Source organism: Ahaetulla prasina, chromosome 2 (assembly GCF_028640845.1).
Source record: "Ahaetulla prasina isolate Xishuangbanna chromosome 2, ASM2864084v1, whole genome shotgun sequence".
In the NCBI taxonomy this organism is placed as follows: domain Eukaryota; kingdom Metazoa; phylum Chordata; class Lepidosauria; order Squamata; family Colubridae; genus Ahaetulla; species Ahaetulla prasina.
The window spans coordinates 68,321,673-68,342,556 of record NC_080540.1 but is presented as its reverse complement, the minus strand read 5'-3'; the positions used below and the strand labels follow the sequence as shown (position 1 = coordinate 68,342,556).

The 20,884-nt window shown below is 39.0% G+C and overlaps 1 protein-coding gene across 6 annotated transcripts in view; it reads right to left on the bottom strand.

Annotated features, from left to right (window-relative positions):
* Positions 1–20,884, bottom strand: part of IQSEC1 (IQ motif and Sec7 domain ArfGEF 1) — a 350,333-nt gene that overhangs the window by 7,908 nt on the left and 321,541 nt on the right. For all 6 annotated transcript variants that reach the window (XM_058168493.1, XM_058168488.1, XM_058168489.1 and 3 more), the window contains 6 exons: positions 15,444–15,583; positions 13,210–13,239; positions 12,777–12,902; positions 10,617–10,716; positions 7,960–8,121; positions 6,521–6,697 (listed from right to left, as the gene is read on the bottom strand). In XM_058168493.1, coding sequence (XP_058024476.1) covers positions 6,521–6,697; positions 7,960–8,121; positions 10,617–10,716; positions 12,777–12,902; positions 13,210–13,239; positions 15,444–15,583 — 735 coding nt within the window. The remainder of the gene's footprint in view (positions 1–6,520; positions 6,698–7,959; positions 8,122–10,616; positions 10,717–12,776; positions 12,903–13,209; positions 13,240–15,443; positions 15,584–20,884) is intronic.

The window sequence follows — 20,884 nt, the reverse complement described above, 5'->3', positions numbered from 1 at the left end:
ATGCCACTGATGCAGAGACCTGGGCAGTTTACAATATAACTGAATTACTGAAGGCACTTTCATACATTTTAGGATTAATTAAAAAAAAATTAGGATAAAAAATCTCAGTCCAAACTAATACTTCTATATTAGTTCTAGAATATTTTAAGGTGGCCTGTTCCAGTTTCTATTAATGATTCAGTTTTTATATGACAACCAATGTGGTAAACAATATAAAGGTGTGATAAAAATATGATGATGGAAAATTTGATTAATCTCACAGAGATCACTCACATATTAAAAATTAAGATTTGTGGTCTCAGTGTAAGTTGTGCAAAGATTTTTCAACTCTTTATTGAATCTACTGATCTACTACTGAGATTCAACTGAGAATGTAGAATAAAATGTTGCAAAAATAGAAACTTCAGGATTTTTAGTCACTTTTTTCTATGGTCCAACCTCACTTCCAATTGTTGTTCAGCATTCTAGGCATGCTCACTCCTCACTGTGATATTCGGAGATGGTTGGGATTTGCAATTTTTATGAGGATGCCTGTAAAAACTGTTCTCAACCCAGTACCATGAATTCCTTGATTCATTCCTTTATTTTTAAGCAATGTCTGTTGTTGAAGACATTTTAAAATAAGTTCTTAGTATCAATTAGAAAATGACGGATGCACAAGGAAACTTGCTATCCTTTTACTATCTATCTCCTTTTCCAGTTTCCTTAGAATTCTGGGAGTTGAAGTCATTTTAATGTTGCCAACATTGGCAGACATTAATCAATTGTATTCTTTTCTTTATGAAGTTTTCATTAGGTTTTTTTTATTCCCTCTCTAATGTTTTCTTTGGGTAATTCAGCAAACTACACGGTCACTTCAGGTTTGCCCTCTTGTGCATGGATAGTGATGTTCTGGGTCACAAGTGCAAGCAAGAAAAATGGAGTCAGAAAGGAGAGATATGATGCTTGTAACCTAAAAGTACATTTATGGTTTTAGGGATATTACTTATTACTATAATAGACAAAAAGCCTATACTATGATGGAAAACCAAAAGGAATTCTCATTATTCCTTTGTCCTGAGAAGCCTCAGAAACAGTTAATGTGATTGGCAAAGAACAAATAAAACATTAAACATATTATGCAATAGAAAGCAGAAGATCAGATGATTCTGTGTGATATAGCTCAACAGTTTCATAAAGGGTACTCTTACTATCAAATCCAACTCCTAGGTGAAGCAATTTATTTCTAATTTCTATTTTAAAAATCTTACATTTTTACTGTTACATGCAATCCCAAATCTCTTTATATAAACAGTCTATGGAAAGTGCCGTTGAAAAAGCCATCTTTGATATTGTTAAAATTATTTATTTATATATTAAATTATATGCCTTCTATCTCGGCAAAGCAAGATTTTGGTAAAGAAGGGGAGATTTCAGAAACATTAACATATTCCATGCACAGTCAATGTTTTTAAGTTTTCAACATAAAGTTTATTTCATAAGTATTTTGGGGAGTTACCCTAAATAACAACAAAATGAAATCATAATTTTACTAGCAATTTAGCAATTACTGTGAGTCAAAGAATTTTCATGAAATATATCCTGTGCAGGTTGACTGTTATTACAATACATCAATTGCAGAAACTGATAATTTGGGGTCTTTAAACAACTGGAGGGCTCCAAAAAGACATTAGATCATCATCTGTCAAATACGCAGTAGTAGTTTCTGCATTTAAATTTAAGATTTGATGTGTGTGTGTATCTACTTCTCTTGTAGCAGAATAAGTCAGTGGTGGGCTCCAATTTTTTTAACAACTGGTTCTCTGCCCTAATGACTGGCTGGGTGGGCGTGGCTGGGTGGGGTAATGTGACTAAGTGGGCATGGCCAACTCTACGCCACTTGTGTGGGTGGTACCTGTTTGGGGAAGGCAGGGTTGGGGTGGGAATCCAGGGGTCTCCAGTGAGGGGGCACAGGAGGAAAGAAAGATCCAACCTGTGTGTGTGTGTGTGTGTGTGTGTGTGTGTGTGTGTGTGTGTGTGTGTGTGAGAGAGAGAGAGAGAGAGAGACTATGTCAAGCTAGACTAGGAAATCTGGCTGCGAGAGGAAATGAAGCTGCGTAAACTGGACCCAGATTTTTCCTGGGTCCCCTCATCCCAGAAGCAGATTGTTGTGTCTGCGGTCCCTGAGCTGGGCCCCCTGCCAGAAAGTGACTCGGAAAGTGAGGGGGAAGGGCCATCAGGACTTACCCCTGGAGCACCGGCTCTTCTGACTCAGCTCCAGGAGCCAGAGGCAGGCCAGATGGAAGAGATAACGAGGCCTCCGTCCCCTGACTCTTCCCCCCCCAGGCCACGCCTCCAGACCCGGCTGCTGGCAATCAGGCCTGGCTGGATCCCAGGTTTCGGAGATACGAGAGGCGGCTACAACAAAGGAAGGGGTGGGGCAGGCCTAGAGAGTGCTGAGTCACAGAGCCACACCCCACAGAGTATAAAAGCAGCCCTGGCTGCTCTTCTGCTCTGTGACGAGCAAAAATTGAGCTGAACTATTTGACTCGTGGAGAAGTGAGCTGCACTCTTTGACTCGTGGAGAATTGAGCTGAACATTCGGCCTGGATTACTGACTTCTTGGTTGCCCGGCAACCCCAAGATAAGGGAGACTTTGGGCAGGCAGCTGCAGATTCCCTGCCAGGACTGATAGCAGCTGTGAACTCAATTACTATCTCGTTTAGCCAGCTCGTGTGGCTGAGGCCGGGAGGAGACAGAACACAGATACCTTACACTCTTCCCTCTCTGCTAGCCCCCTTCTTCACACAGGATCACCCAGCAGCTGAGATGGAGAGGGAGAAGGGGGCAGCGGTGGCTGCTAGGACTGAGGGGAGAGTGCCAAACAGAAACTGGAGCACAGAGAAATGCCACCCCCTTCTCCCTCTCCCTCTCTGTTGTTGGGTAATCCTGCACGAAGAAGGGGGCTAGCAGAGGGGGAAGAATGCGATGTTGCTGCTTCTGGGATGAGGGGATCAGGGACATATCTGGCTTCTCTTCCTCTCGCAGACAGCTTTTTTGGGCCCTTTTCAGCCCATTTTTTGGGGTGATTTTGGTCTGAAAAATGGCCTGAAAATGGCCCGAAAAACAACCACAAAACTGGGCGGGGACGGGGCCAGCCAGTGGTCTTCTTTTGCCGGTTCTCCTAATCACACAGAATCGGAATAACTGGTTTGGGCGAACCGGTCCAAACCGGCAGCAGCTGACTTCTGGAATAAGTGCCAAAACAGTTGGCTACCTTCTGTGATCCAGCGTTTCTAATTCCTTTTTCCAGATTTAAAAAAATATTATGGATATTATAGGAAAATTAATACCCATAACTCTACTTCAAGTCAATGTTAGTAACTACTTGCTCCAAAATGACATCACATGCTATCAAAGAATATGACAACTGAAAAGATGCACTTTGTATATATATATTTTTCTCAGCCTAAAGAACAAGCAATCAATACATTATTGCTTTTATATACCCATTTCCATACATTATAATGGGGTTTAGGGGCCATGTTTACTGGAGAATACTCAGAATACATAACTTAAGTGCTCAAAGCATTTGGATTTAAATACACCAGAACACCCTACATGTTGAGAAGTTAAAATATGATAGTTACTATAATTTGGGTACTGCATGCTATTATAATTTCCTAAAATAATCATTAAATAGCAGTAGTGCCCATTTGTTGATCTGGAAAATCAAACTCCAGTCCTGGAAGCCTAATTGTGGCTTCATTTCTATCTTCCCCTTGAAGTTATTACTGGAGCTGCTGTTGCTTCTTCTGAGTTTCTCAGCACTCAGGCTGCTGCTAGAAGCCACAGCTCATACAATGGAAGAAGGATGTGATGGTAATCTTCTCTTTTTCTCCTCTCTCTGAGAGTGAGAATTGTAATAGTATATATGGGAATGACCTTGGGAGACAGGAAGAAGAGTCTCAGCCTAGTCATCTGATAAATGAAATTTGAGTCCAAAGGGAGAGGAGTGGCAGAAGGGACCCTCCCTAGTTTTGGAGAAAATAAAAAGTGAGGGACAGGAGGGCTACACTGCGATATACAAAGATAGAGCTGGTATTCTTGGATGTGCTTCTCATCTGGACCACCTTGCAAGGCTAACACGCCTCTGATTCAGACAATCAGAGCTTCTAGCTTTTGACTCACACTCCAGAAGCCTTTCTCACCTGACTTGACCAAGTGACTTCCCCTAGGTGGACCCAAGAAGAAGAAATTGTGATATTTGCCTGCCTTTATATTCATAATCCCTATTCCCTAACCCTTGCCACTGAAAGCCTTCAAGCTTTCTTGAAGATAAAGCTTGCAAACAAGGTGCTGGTAAGAAAGGAAGACCATTCCAACTGTTGGAGGTGGGATGTGGAAAACAGATTAAAGATATATATACATATACATATACATATACATATATACTGAGAAAATGAATGGGAGGCCACATGTGGCTTCCAAGAGTAGGGCTAGGACTGAAATCCTACCATAATCACTATTTGGGAATAATTTTTGACAAGTTTTCTCTAAAACCTCTATATACAAAAATCCTTTGTCTTAGATGTAATTCACACTTTCTCCATTAAGGTTCCAGGAATAAAACTGATCCAACTAGAGACTGAATTGTATCTTAAGCTTTTAATCATTTACCAATCTACATCACAATTTACTATTATTTTAATTCTCTGATTCAAAACAGCAACAATGACAATTTTTATGCTTGAACTCATTCCTGTAATTACAAAAGCCATTTTATTATTACAGAAAAGATCAGATTCTCTTTTTTGATAATAACTGAAATAATCTGTTTAACACTCCCAATTGACTCCCTCTGTGTTTCAAATTAACTGCACTGCACAAGTCCAAACAAAAAAGTTCCATAATATTAAATTGAAAAATATTAAAGTTTAGCAAATGTTAATATGTGCATCACTTAAGCCCTTTGTCCTGATAGCCATTCAAGGCTTTGGAGAACTGTCAGTATTGCCTATGCCAGCACATGGCACATGCTCTAGGCATATTAACTATTTTGTGATCATTAAAAATTCATCTTGTTTATTGTAAAGAGGCAGAATGAAACTATCTACCTGATAATGTCTGAAATAAGAAAATGAAAAGCTCCTTATTAGATGAAATATATTAGTTCATAATCCTCTCAGATAATCCGTACAACAGTAACATTCCTGTTTCTAATAATGAATGTTGCCATTCTCAGGTGAAAAGCAAAAGCAAAACATGAAACCATTCTTACATGAAACTACATAAACAATTACTGAGATTTCATCCAAATCATACAAGTATCTTTAAAAGACTTAGTAAATATCTTTCAGTGAAACTAATATATTTAAAGGTCACTGAATTGCCCTCTAAGTTGTTTAAAGTGAATAAAAAATTATGAAACAGAATATAACCTGCAAAGATAAAAAAATACATATGCGTATATTCTGATGAGCAAATAAATGTTTGCATGTAATGATTCATACTGCATACTTAAGATTTATAGACAGAATATTGATTGTATCCCTTTCATTGTACATTAAATTCAGAACATCCGTAAAATGAACATCCAATATTTAAAAGAGAGCTGCATGTTATTTTATATAGTAATGAAAACAAAAAATAGGAAAAATATTAATTAAATCATATATTTATAACTGATATATTTAATTTAGGATGATGTGCATGATGTTAAAATGCAGAGCTATACTAGTAGCAACAGTAGGAATCATTTCTGTGTCTAATATTATGCACGCATGGCTGAAATGTCCTGCTTGACATGCAAAATACACCACTGATTTCCAAACATAATAATAGAGGTTATCTCATTCCTGCATACATAGAAAATGTATATAATCCAAAATCAGGTATGTAACATATATATATTTCAATATATGTTAAACTGCTATCACAATCCATTTTAAGCCACAAAGCAGTAATGCAAAACTGGAGTAACTACTTTGCCATGATGGTTCCCCACCATCATATTGGTAAATAGCAGTACAATATATACATAAGCCACATTTGGCAACATCTAGAATCTGTTTTCTGAGCAATACAATTAAATAGCATCAATCACACAGGTATATCTGATCTGTATTTCTGTGTAGAATTTAGCAGGGCTTCACTCAATTTCATTCATCAGTATTCTACATGGATACAGACAACCACAAAAAGCATAAGCAGCAGCCAGTACACAGTGATTCGGGTGTATTTTTTTTCTAATGACATTAATAAACAGAAGAAAGCAAAGATAAAAAGCAGAACTAATTATTCCTTGTAAAATGTATTATTATTTAATGACTGCAATATAAAATATACATTTCTTTTTGTTCCTCTTTAAAAATAGGTATACAAACACCACCTATAGCAATCTAATATTTTCAGATGCAAAGGAAAAATAGAAAAAATTAGTACATAATTTTTCCAGATTGATTTCTAGACTTCCATGTTGACAGACAAATTCTTCTAATATGCCAAAATTAATATAAGAGAGAAAAAATGCCAAGCTTACCGGCTTCAGAAAGATCTCTAAGGGAGCTGCTAAGAGCGCTCCTTTTGAGGCCTTCCCCTGTGGCATAGCTGTCATCCAGGCAGGCCCGGTTCAACGTTCCATTGCCAGACTCTTTTTTCAGGCTAGAGCACTGAGACATGTTTGGTCGCACTACACCTTTCTGCTTTTCTAATTCAGCTGAAAAAAGGTAAAAGAAAGTTCTATGATGAATCAAAACCTTCTGTGTAATGTATGCCAGAAGTCAGAGGTCAGAAGTACATTATTTTGCCCACACAAGCAAGTGGAACTTCTAAATTCTATGCTATTGCTTTCACTCAATATAGATTTTACAACTCCCCAAAATAAAATCGTGTGTCTGTCTCTCTCTGTCTACCTATCTCCCCCACATCATGGATATGCTTACTGTTTATCTGTCAATTATACCTTTTATTTTGTGTCTTCAATTTATGATACTTATGTATGATAATAACAATTTATGTAGTGCATTGGAGCTGCATGGGTCTCATCGCTCTTTCTCAGCCCAATTTAAACCTGGGGAGGAGTTGGGAAAGAGACTATTGTACTAGATAGGCTACCATTTCTTCCTGGAAGGAAGGCAAATATAAACTTAATAAATAAATACAATTGAAAAAGAAACAATTTTAAAACTTGGACAAATACTGCACTGCAATCCATTGATTGTGTTATACATGACAGGACTTCTGTATGGTGAGAGAAATCCCCACTCAGTTCAATGTAGGGGAATAATCTATGTGCTAAATATGTCATTTTCCATTTCAAACAGATGAACCTGGGAAGGTAGTACTGGGGAGGTAGTACTACACAACTATTTACAAAACACAACTCATAGTACCGTACCAATAAAGAAGAATATTTGTAGCTCAGGGTTGAAATGAGGGGTCCTTGGTGCTCTCTGAGCTTGGTTGTTTTCTTGCAGGCGTTTACTGATGATGTTACCTACTGTGGGCAATGAAACAACCAAGCTTAGAGAAAACCAAGGACCCTTCACAATTCAAAGTCAATGGCTGGCAGACGTAAAGACTCACCACGTATTGAAACAGCTGAGTCTTCAAAGCTTTCTTTAAGGCCTGCAGAGTTGGGTCTCTTCAGCCTCAGAGAGAAGGCTATTTCTTATAGCAGCAGCACAACACAGAAGTCATGCCTTCTGGGTCATACAAAATGATATTTTAATAGATAGAGCCTAAGCATATTTATCCTAACATAACTTTCTGGATAGGGATGCACAACTCTAGATAAATGGTTTTGCAAATATTCAAGCTTTGTGCGATATAGAGCTTTATATAAATATATGTACATGATATGCTTTGATGTATTTATATATGTATTTCTATTAGAGCTGTGCAAAGCACTTGAAATGAGTGTTTCATGAAATATACAATTAATTATAGATACTCTACTGTATCTACCTTTGTACTTACACTCTATTCTGTGTTTTTCCATTTCTTGTACTTCTGCAACAGATTCCCTCAGATCATCTGTAAATTTCTTTCTATCCTGGGGATTTGGAGCATTGAAATTTATTAAAACTTTGATATCTGCTCCTGGAACAGCTGATGTCAGTCGTATGCCATTTGGATAATCTAAGAGGTAGTTAAAAACAAAAACAAAAAGCCCCATTTGTATTAATTTCATTTCATTATTTCTCCATGTATAAAAATATTTCAATATATCAAAGATTTCTCTTACTGCATGAACACTCTTTTTTCTTATTCTTTTCTAAATAAGTCCTTCAGAGATCTTCATACACTGTATTGTACATTTCTAGCAAACTAAATCACCATTTCTGACACAAGGTATTTAGCATTCAGCATCTGGAGAGCATAATTTTAGCGAATTTTCTAGTGTGTGTCAATTCCTCTTACAGCAATGCTTTCAATAATGTTTTCATATTTTCAGACTGTTAGCTTAGAAAGTGTTTAGGAAAATCAGCATAAGGATATCCTGCGCTGGGGTACAGGCAGATGGAATTACAAGCAATGTCTGTGTAGTGATGGCATCCAAAATAGAATATATTCAAGAGACATTGAATGGTCACAAGAAAATTATCTAATCCAACAAGCCAAATTGGGTCTACTTAGGAACTTGAAGACATGGCTTTGGCATGGTCTGATAATTGTTAAGTTATTTGGTTTCTAGAAGACGTTTTACAATGCCAAACATTGGTTAAACCCCAATTAGTTGCATTCACAATGTCATTTATAGGTAGTATTTGCTTAATGACTAGTCACTGAGTGAAGTTATGACAGATCTCCCTAGAGCTAATTATGACCAGTTCCAAAGCTCCTATGGCAGCAGCCCCCCCCATGGTCATGTGACCATTTTTGGCACTTAGCAACTGTTTTGCATCTATGGTTATCTGGAGCATCCTCTGGTCACATAGAAATGAATCTTGGCAGTTTTTTTTACCAGTTTCTGGCATTTATTTCCAATTTCTGGCAAAAAATGCCCATTGTTAAATGAGTTTTGCTTCATTTTACAACATTTCTTGCCACAGTTGTTAAGTGAATTATTGTAGTTGTTAAGTTAATTACAGGGTTGTTAAGTAAATCTGGCTTCCCCATTGGCTTTGCTTGTCAGAAGATAGCAGATGATCACATGACCCCAAGTCATCGCCACTGTCATAAATATGAGTCAGTTGCCAAGCATCTGAATTTTGATCACATGACCATAGGGATGTTGCAAAATTGTGAAAAATGGTCATAAATCAGTATTTTCAGTGCCGTTGTTAACTTTGAACAGTCACTAAATGAACAGTTGCAAGTTGTGGACTTAGTGTATTCAACTGCCATGATTTATATCTCCAAAGATCCAGCTCTATGGAGAAGGCTCTAATGGTTAGAAAGGTGGAAAGAAATAGAAGAAGAGAACAACCAGAAGCAAGGCGGATAAACTCAATTACAGTAGCAATGAATGTACCATTAGCTGAAGGAACAGATTAGGGACAGATCATCATGCAGAAAAATTATCTACATGGTCACTAAGTGTCCACAATGCTTTGATGGCTCATCAATCAATCAATCAAGAATTGTATGCAATAAAATGTAATTGCAATACGATTTAAAAAAAACAATATCTGAATCTTAAACAAAAGAAACAGAAATGCACAATAATTTTGGAGCTGAAAGTTTGGGAATGAAAAGAAAATTATATTTGAAAATAAATAGATCCAAATTGCTGTTGTGAATTTTGCAAGTTTCTAGAACAATAGCTATAAAAAAATACCAATCAAATTTATGGCTAAAATGTTCATGTGATATTTGCAGACAAGCCTTCTGTTAAAAAGAAGAATAGCCGGGGGGGGGGGAGGAGGAGTGGGGAGAGAGAGAGAGGGAGAGAGATGAAATCTAACTTCAAATCTTTCACTGGACTGCTAAATTGCAATAGATACAATCAGTTTAAATTGATTTCTGGACAATATAAATGGAATGGATCAAATGACAATAAATTTTAATTTAGTGTTCAGGATTATTGTTTCAAATTCATTCTCTCTGCATTAAATCTCTTAATAAACTTTGTTCAACAATGCTTCTCTGTTAATTTTCATATTCTTATGAAATTGCTGATGGCTGATCTACAAGTCAGTTCCAGAATTATTCTGGATTAAAGAAAGTCATAATATTTTTAACTTTATGTATTAAAATCCTAAATATTAAAATAGTTAGTTTTTAAGTTTAAATACCATTTAAGCATAGCTTATATTGTATGTATTTTTTCTAACTGTGCTGTGATTTACCATCTGGAAAAGATATTACGGATTACTGTATAAATTCCAAATGTTAATTTTGGAAGCCAGAGCAGCCAATTAATTTACTTCCATAATGAGATAAAGATGTTGCATTTATCACATTTTCAATATGAATCATTTTCATTTCCATGATGAGCTAAGATCCCATTATAAAAATACATATACAGTATTTTTCTCTATTCCTTTTGTTACTTCTACTTTACTGTAGTTTCTTCTCATTTCTCATTTTTTACTTATGGCCATCTTGGAAGTTAGAAAAATGTAACTAAAAGATACATTCATTCTTAAAATGATTTACAATGAATTTTCAAATCAGATAAATGGACTTACATTGATTCTCAAAAAGGAGAACTTGCATTCCATAGAGGGTAAAGGACTGTCGAAAACTATATGTGACTGAATTTTTCTTCTTTTGAAAAATTTTAGTAACCTAAAAATATTAACAGACAAATAAATAAAAATAAAGAACCATATTATCTAACTAAAATATGAGCAGTCTAGCTTTACTTTGTAATATATAACTTTATGGTCTTAAATGAAATAGATCACATTTGGGGACTGCACATCAACAAGCATTCTAAATATTAATTCTGTCTCAATGCCATACTTATATAATCAAGGAAAGAGTTGGAAAAGATACTCTTTCTAGAATATAGCTGGTTAGGCAAGTCTTTAGCAATAACAACAGTTATAAACAATGTTGGCTGGCGGCCCCCAGGGGAAGATCCTTCTCTGTGGGGGCTCCTACCCTCTGGAATGAACTTCCCCCTGGTTTACGCCAAATATCTGACCTTCGGACCTTTCGCCGCAAATTGAAAACGTATTTATTTACTCGCGCGGGGCTGGCTTAAATTTTGTTGTATTTTTAAATTTATATTTTATATTTCTAAATTTTATATGAATTTTAATGGGTTTTTAGAATTTTAAATGTTTTAAAGTTTTCGGCCAATTGTATAATAAGTTTTTAAATTTTGTTTTAATTGTATATTGTATTGTTTGGGTTTTTATTCTGGCTGTACACCGCCCTGAGTCCTTCGGGAGAAGGGCGGTATAGAAATCTAATAAATAATAATAATAATAATAATAATAATAATAATAATAATAATAATAATAATAATAATAATAATAATAATAATAATAATAATACCACTAAGAATGCACAGAATTAGGCCATTTTTAAATGGCAAAAGTTTCAAGGATCCTATTACCCTTGTACATCTAATGTTTCAAATTGTGGTAAAATTTTAATAAAAGAATGGAGCGTTTGAGAATCCTGATATATACCAATGTATATCATTTTCTCTCATAAGAAAGCAAAATATAATTAATTAAACCCAGAATACTCAATTAATTCCTTTTTGTGGGAGATTAATGCTCTTGTACCATTGATGAATGTGCATCATGTTAAGTGTGTGAGGACAAGGTTAACTCACTAATATACATATTGCTTTTAATACCCTGTTTCCCCAAAATAAGACATCCCCTGATAATAAGGCCAAGCACTTATTTCAGGGTTCAAAAAAATATAAGACAGGGTTTTATTTTTGGGAAAACATGGTAGGTTATTTATGTAGTGTATGACATGTGTTAGCCAGTAATCCCCAAGGTGGCTGGCTGCCTCTGTGAAAGGATTTTTTTCGGTCAGTGTTATCTTTACCCGCGGGATGCCTGAATGCAGGTAGGCAATTGGGGGAGGTTCCTTTCTTGTCCCTTCATTTAATAGGTAAAATGTATTGACAAGCAATTACTTTAGAGGGGAAGAATAGTCCAGTCCACCAAGCAGCCTACTATGAAGATTTCAGAGGGTTTTAAAAATATATATATAAATTAAGGGCTTGATGTATGCATCTCTGGTCTGTTAGAGACCTAAACCCTGCTAACCCCTGCCTTCCATTGAGGACCTGTATACTGCACAAATCAAGAAGAGGGCCGTGAAAATATTTACAGATCCATCACATCCAGGACATAAACTGTTTCAACTCCTACCCTCAAAACGATGCTATAGAGCACTGCACAACAGAACTAGACACAAGAACAGTTTTTTCCTGAAGGCCATCACTCTGCTAAACAAATAATTCCCTCAACACTGTCAAACTATTTACTAAATCTGCACTACTATTAATCTTCTCATAGTTCCCATCACCAATCTCTTTCCACTTATGACTGTATGACTGTAACTTTGTTGCTGGCAATCCTTATGATTTATATTGATATACTGACCATCAATTGTGTTGTAAATGTTGTACCTTGATGAACATATCTTTTCTTTTATGTACACTGAGAGCATATGCACCAAGACAAATTCCTTGTATGTCCAATCACACTTGGCCAATAAAAAATATATTCTATTCTATTCTAGTTTATAGATGGGAACTCTGAGATCCAATTTAGTTGTACATTTGTACCTTAGCCACCAGGGCTACGGAAAGCTTTTTTGCTTAATAATGGTTCTCCCTTATAATAAAATAATATAAATTATGTGGCACATACCACAAGGAGATCATTAAATAAAAATATTTCTCGCTGGTGTAATCCAAGCTTCTGAGGTTTATTTGGATCTGGAACTTCAAAAAGCCTACAGTAACAAACAAGTCGCCGATGTGGGAGAGACAGAACCTATAAATCAGAAACAGAAATGGAACATATTATAACTGATTTCCCTGAAATTTATAAGGATGCTCCTTGCAAATAATACTTGCAATTTATTTTCCCTTTCTTGAACTGAATCCTACATAGAAAGCACTAATCAACTCCATTTGTATAACAGAAATATTTTATTAGATTAGTGATTCAGTTTTTTCTATGTACTAACTAGAATACTGTACCAAATAAGTGTATAATATTCAAATTTATAAAGTTCAATTTTCTAAAATTATGGTGAGATCTGCTTACTGAATATATAAATATGAAAGCAAACACTTACACAACCAAGCCCATGATGTAGAGATCCAATCTATGGTAAAAGACACAAAAAATACAATTAAACTTCAGAAAAACACAATATTGTACCTTATCAAGCAAATATTTCGGTCTTATTATGATTAAATGTATATAAAATAAACATTTCCATAATATTGATTGTAGAGATTGTACAAATCATAATCAAAAGACTGTTAGAAATATGAAATAATTGAAAACTTGAATTATACAACTTTGTATATTTGCAGTGTTTTTATTTGTTCTACTTTTGAAGTAGCATTTTTAGTATTTATGGCAATAGCATCTTGACAGAATCATCTTGGCTTGAAAAAAATGGTATCCTAATACATGATGAGCTTGTTCATCTGAGATATACCAAACATAGACAAACATAGACATTTCTTTACAGCTTTCTTCCGTTCAAAAAACACAGGGCAAATTTCTTCTTATTAGTATCTTTGTGTTGCTCAGGTAAAGCTTATTTAACGAGGTAGAAATAATTTTTATTGTTTTTGTTTCCTACATGTAGAAGACCCAAAACTATTTTATAGTGGAAAAGAATGGAATTTCAAAAATAAAATTTAAAGAGATAATGGAGAGAGCTTCAACTCAGAGAAGAAGCTGTTATTGCAGAGGACCAATTATATACTCCCAAAGCAAAATACATAGCATGGATTTGCATGCAGGATGTTTCTAGAAAGAGTGCAGAAAAGAGCAACAAAGATGATTAAAACATGTGAAAAACAGTTGTAGAAATTGGTTATGACTGGTTTAATAAAAAGAAGGATTAGGGGTGACAAGATAGCAGTGTTCCAATATCTAAGGGACTACCACAAAGAAGAGAGGGTCAATCTATTCTCCAAAGCACCTGAGGGTATGACAAGAAGCAATGGATGGAAACTAATCAAGGAAAAGACCAACCTAGAACTAAGGAGAAATTTCCTGACAGTTAGAATGATTAATCAGACTTGTCTCCAGAAGTTATGGGTGCTCCAACACTGGAGGTTTTTAGAAGAGATTGGACAATCTCTTGTCTTAAATGGTATAGGGTTCCCTGCTATAGGATTCCCTTATGTTTGTACTAGAAAACCTCCAAGGACTCTTCCAACTCTTATTCTTTCATTCTGAAAGCTCACTTCTTTGATGCCAGCTGTTATAGTCATTTAAGCTCCATGGACAATTAAGTGGCAGCAGAAGACAGTTCTAACCATTTCAAACATATACATTTATATTATTTACCTTTCCTGATATAATTAATTCCAAAGAGCTTCAACAGAAGCACCAGCTATATCATCCAGAAATTCCCTGAAGACAGGCTAGACCAGGGCTGTCAAACTTCTGGTCCACAGGCTGGATGAGTCACATACTGGCCACGCCCATGTCCGGTTTAGCGAAGGGGCAAACAATCCTGATATGTCAGGTGATGTCACCATAACAACATGAGTTTGACACCCCTGGGCTAGACTATTTTTCTAGGACTGGGGGACATACTTTTTACATTGGTGCTGCATTTTGAATTTCAATGATTGTAATGAAAAAGAACCATTCCTTTCATTTTGCCAGGTAGATTTTCAAAGAGAAACCATGACCCTCACTCTGCGCTTCCCTCATTAATTCCTCTCTAATCTTTCACCCTGTTCCCATGCACAGGAAATGCAACAATATAATATGTTAGAGTAACTGCAACTTGACCTAATATCTTCAGAAACCAGACAAGGCTAGTTAATGTTAACTATGGTTTGTAGAAACAAACTGATTTCAAATCACTATTTAGATTAACTGGGGGAAATTTAACTAAGATTTAAAAGCCCAGGGTACAATCGGATAATCCTAGAAAAAAATCTCTCTATGTTGTTAATAAGAAATGATACCAACTTGACAGCACTTTGTCAATAATCAATCAAATCTGAATTCAAAGTGAAAGCATCCATCAAAGGCAAGCCAGAGGAGAAAGAAGCACAAAATTCTAAAGCTTATTCTTGCTCTTTTTTATAAAGCTGGATTTTTAGCCTTCGCTTTCAGACCCAAGCATTCTTTCAAAAGCCAGGAAATCCAAATCCAAGTACTGTAATACACTACCAGTACAAGCTTATTCAATTTTCTTCAATTTTTTAGTTTATGATTATAAACATACTATGATTTTTTAAGAAGATTCTCATTGTCCTGGAATATTCTGGCAACATTCTGAGACAATCCAGTCTAACTTTATGCATAATATTATCCATAAAAGAAACTTACCGGCTTTTTCCCTACTATGAGTTTTTCAACTTTTTGGACCTGTGACACATGATCCTCATTGGTCTTGAGTTCCCGTTTTCGGATTCTCTCATAAATCCCAATGAGCATCTCTCGTGGTATATCTTCACCATCATCTACACCTGGAAAAGTGATTGTAGTTATTACTGATTAATACATGTGCCATCTTTGCACTTTCATTATATTATATTTCATATAAATCCAAACCAAAGATCGGATACTACTAGTCACCTTGTAGAGGAGATGGGCAGCACGGAACTTTAATAAATAAATAAATTAATAAATTTGTCTGAATATCAACCACAAAGCAGGTCCTGGCTGCTAATATTACCATTATGCCAATTAAAGTCTGGATTTCTCTATACGATACTACAAACAGACATTTTGCTATGAAAAAAAAACAGGCTTAAAGCTCATTGATATGGTAAACGAGATGTTCCATTCACACATAATTATTGACTGTGAAGCTATAGCAATCAACAACTGTAAGAACATAAAAACCTGTTTATTTAAGACTAATGGTGCATCTTGTCTAGTAATCTGAGCCTTTGCAAGAACCTGAAGAAAATATGGATACAACATCCCCCTCTCAACTGACTCCTTTTAAAAGTAGTTATTATTTAGGGTCCAATAAACATGATTACTTGATCCTTTCCCAGAAATGATATAAAACAGAAATAAGTACCATATGATAGAAGAAAATATTCGTAAATCAGGGTTGAACAGCGGAGTCCTTAGTGCTCTCTGAGCTTGATTGTTTTCTTGAAGATGTTTCATTACCAAACTAGATAAGGAACATCAGTGCTAGTATATAATGGGAATTGCTCTCATTTTATATATACAAGTGGCTTTCCCTGTCACTGTTGATGGGAATGGTCTTGGTGGTTCCTAGATTGGGCCATTGTTTACTCAGCCAACTGGGTAAACGATCAACTACCAATCCAGTTTGTTCGTCTGAGTTGGTAGTTCCTTGATTGGAGTGTTATTTGCTTTTTGATTGCTGGTTTAACATTATTTATTATTTATTTATTTATTATTCGTACTTTTATACCGCCCTATCTCCCTAGGGACTCAGGGCGGTTTACAGCCACTTAAAAAACATATATATATACAAGATAAAACATTAATTTAAAAAACTTATTACATAGGCCGAATATTTAAAATAGAGATATAAATAATAAAACCCCATTTAAAACCAAATTTAAAATTTAAACATTTAAAAAATTTAAAATTCTAGTCCAGTCCTGCGCAAATAAATAGATGTGTCTTAAGCTCGTGGCGGAAGGTTCGAAGGTCAGGAAGTTGGCGAAGTCCTAGGGGAAGCTCGTTCCAGAGGGTGGGGGCCCCCACAGAAAAGGCCCTTCCCCTGGGTGTCGCCAGTCGGCACTGCCTGGCCGACGGCACCCTGAGGAGTCCCTCTCTGTGAGAGCGCACGGGTCGGTGAGAGGCATTCGGTGGCAGCAGACAGTCCCGTAAGTAACCCGGCCCTATGCCATGGAGCGCTTTGAAGATCATTACCAAAACCTTGAAGCGCAGCCGGAAGGCAACAGGCAGCCAGTGCAGTCTGTGCAGGAGAGGTGTTACGTGGGAGCCACGAGGGGCTCCCTCTATCACCCGCGCAGCCGCATTCTGAACTACCTGGAGTCTCCGGATGCTCCTCAAGGGGAGCCCCATGTAGAGAGCATTGCAGTAATCCAGGCGAGATGTCACGAGAGCATGAGTGACCGTGCATAGGGCATCCCGGTCTAGAAAGGGGCGCAACTGGCGAACCAGGCGAACCTGGTGAAAAGCTCTCCTGGAGACGGCCGTCAGATGGTCTTCGAAAGACAGCCGACCATCCAGGAGGATGCCCAAGTTGCGCACCCTCTCCATTGGGGTCAATGACTCGCCCCCAACAGTCAGCCGTGGCTGCAGCTGACTGTACCGGGAAGCCGGCATCCACAGCCACTCCGTCTTGGAGGGATTGAGCTTGAGCCTGTTTCTCCCCATCCAGACCCGTACGGCTTCCAGACACCGGGACAACATCTCGATAGCTTCGTTGGGGTGGTCCGGTGTGGAAAAGTACAGCTGAGTGTCGTCAGTGTACAGCTGGTACCTCACACCGAAACCACTGATTTATTTATTTATTTATTATTTAAATTTTTATACCGCCCTTCTCCCGAAGGACTCAGGGCGGTTCACAGCCAGATAAAAATACACAATAATATTACAATATAAATACAATTAAAATACAATTAAAAAACTTATTCAATTGGCCGAGATTAAAAATTTAGGATAAATAATAAAAAACCCATTAAAAAACCCATAAATTTAAAAACTAATCCAGTCCTGCGCAGATGAATAAGTGAGTTTTAAGCTCACGACGAAAGGTTCGGAGGTCCGGAAGTTGACGGAGTCCTGGGGGGAGTTCGTTCCAGAGGGTGGGAGCCCCCACAGAGAAGGCCCTTCCCCTGGGCGCCGCCAGACGACACTGTCGCGCCGACGGCACCCTGAGGAGTCCCTCTCTGTGAGAGCGCACGGGTCGGTGAGAGGTATTCGGTAGCAGTAGGCGGTCCCGTAAATAGCCCGGCCCTATGCCATGGAGCGCTTTAAAGACGTTCACCAAAACCTTGAAGCGCACCCAGCTGGTGATCTCACCCAGCGGCTTCATATAGATGTTGAACAAGAGGGGCGAGAGAATCGACCCCTGAGGCACCCCACAAGTGAGGCGTCTCGGGGCCGACCTCTGCCCCCCCGTCAACACCGTCTGCGACCGGTCGGAGAGATAGGAGGAGAACCACCGATGAACGGTGCCTCCCACTCCCAATCCCTCCAACCGGTGCAGCAGGATACCATGGTCGATGGTATCAAAAGCCGCTGAGAGGTCTAATAGGACCAAGGCAGAGGAATAACCCCTATCCCTGGCCCTCCAGAGATCATCCACCAACGCGACCAAAGCCGTCTCAGTGCTGTAACCGGGCCGAAAACCGGACTGGAACGGGTCTAGATAGACGGTTTCCTCCAGGTACTGGGGTAGCTGACATGCCACCACACTCTCTACAACCTTCGCCGCGAAGCGAAGGTTGGAGACCGGACGATAATTACCTAAAACAGCTGGGTCCAGGGAAGGCTTCTTTTTTTTGTTTTTGTTTACATTTATACCCCGCCCTTCTCCGAAGACTCAGGGCGGCTTACAATGTATAAGGCAATAGTCTCATTCTATTTGTATATTTTTTTACAAAGTCAACTTATTGCCCCCCCAACAATCTGGGTCCTCATTGTAACTACCTTATAAAGGGTGGAAGGCTGAGTCAACCTTGGGCCGGGCTCGAACCTGCAGTAATTGCAGGCTCTGTGTTTTTAATAACAGGCTTCTCTATTGCCTGAGCTATCCCAGCCCCTTGAGCTATTCTTGAGGAGAGGCCTCACCACCGCCTCCTTCAAGGCGGCTGGAAAGACCCCCTCCAACAAAGAAGCATTCGTAATCCCCTGGAGCCAGTCTCGTGTCACCTCCTGTGCGGCCAGCACCAACCAGGAGGGACACGGGTCCAGTAAACATGTGGTGGCATTCAACCTACCCAGCAACCTGTCCATGTCCTCGGGAGCCACAGGGTCAAACTCATCCCAAATAGTCTCAACAAGACGGCTCTCTGACATCCCACCCGGATCTACCCAATTTTGGTCCAGGCCGTCCCGAAGCTGAACGATTTTGTTGTATAGATAACCACTAAACTCCTCAGCACGTCCCTGCAATGGGTCATCCCGCTCCCTCTGTTGAAGGAGAGAGCGAGTAACCCGAAACAGGGCGGCCAGGCGATTATCTGCCGATGCAATGAGGGAGGAGACGTAGCAACGTCTCGCTTCCCTCATTGCCACTAGGTAGGTCCTAGTATAGGACCTAACTAGTGTCCGATCAGCCTCCGAACGACTGGACCTCCAGGAACTCTCTAGGCGTCTTCTCCGGCGTTTCATCCCCCTCAGCTCCTCGGAGAACCAAGGAGCTGGTTGAGTCCTACGCCGGGTCAGAGGCCGCAAAGGCACGACAAGGCCCCCGCCGTGGCCCGTTCCCAAGCCGCGACAAGTTCCTCGGCCGTGCCGTGAGCCAGACCCTCAGGAAATGGCCCAAGCTCCGTCTGGAACCTCTCCGGGTCCATCAGGCGCCTGGGACGGAACCAACGTATTGGTTCCGTCTCCCTGCGGTGTTGAGTGGCGGTCAGAAAGTCCAGGCGAAGGAGAAAGTGATCTGACCATGACAAAGGTTCGATGACTAAATCCCTCAAATCCAGATCCTTCAACCACTGACCAGAGATGAAAATCAAATCCAGTGTGCCACCCCCACTGTGAGTGGGGCCATCAACTACTTGAGTCAGGTCCAAGGCCGTCATGGAAGCCATGAACTCTCGAGCAACTGAAGATGACGTGCCGGTCGATGGCAAGTTGAAATCCCCCATGACAATAAGTCTAGGGGTCTCAACCGCCACCCCAGCAAGCACCTCCAGGAGCTCGGGCAGGGCAGCTGTCACGCAGCAAGGAGCCAGGTACGTGACAAACAAGCCCATCTGACACCTATGGCCCCACCTCACAAAGAGGGATTCACACCCGGCCATCTGAGGTACAGTGGTCTCCCTCGGCTCTAGACTCTCCCTAATCACAACCGCCACTCCCCCACCCCTACCCTGGGCCCTCGGCTGATGGAATGCCCGGAAACCCGGTGGGCACATTTCAACAAGGGGCACGCCCCCTTCTGCGCCCAACCAGGTTTCCGTAACGCCCATAAGGTCCGCGGCACCCCCCTGGATAAGATCATATATTAGGGGGGCCTTATTGACCACGGACCGTGCGTTGCACAACATCAGCCGAAGGCCCAGGTTCTGAGGGTCTCGACCATCCGGGGAACGGGAGAAGTCTGAGGGATCGGATCGCGCGATTGCCTTTAAACATCGAGCGCACGTCCCCGGGAAACGATGTGATCCCTCGCTTCCGCCATAACATTAATCTTGACGTAAATTTCTGCTCATTAAGGTGTTGATTGCTGGTGAGAAAGTGTTCTAGCTTTTTAATTGTCTCTTTTGAATGGTATATAGATGTTGTTTATGATATTATTTGTTTATGTTTATGACAGCACCAAAGACTCCATAGAAATGACTAGTCTGCAGCCCTCAAGCTTGTTTCTATTTTGTTATTTTCAGAAATACTGTCACATCAGTATAAAATACTGGAATGTTGAAATAAAAGTGCTAATTTCCATTGACATGATTTTTAAAAAGTTTAAACCAAAAAGAGACACCCTTAAACTTCTCTATTCCTCCGGCCATTTCAACGATAATATCATATGTTCTATGATATTAACAAAGTCCTATCTAGATCTATTTGGCACATCATGACTCATTATATGAGACAGGTAACTTCATAAAATAATTCTTCATCCTCTGATTACTTAATTT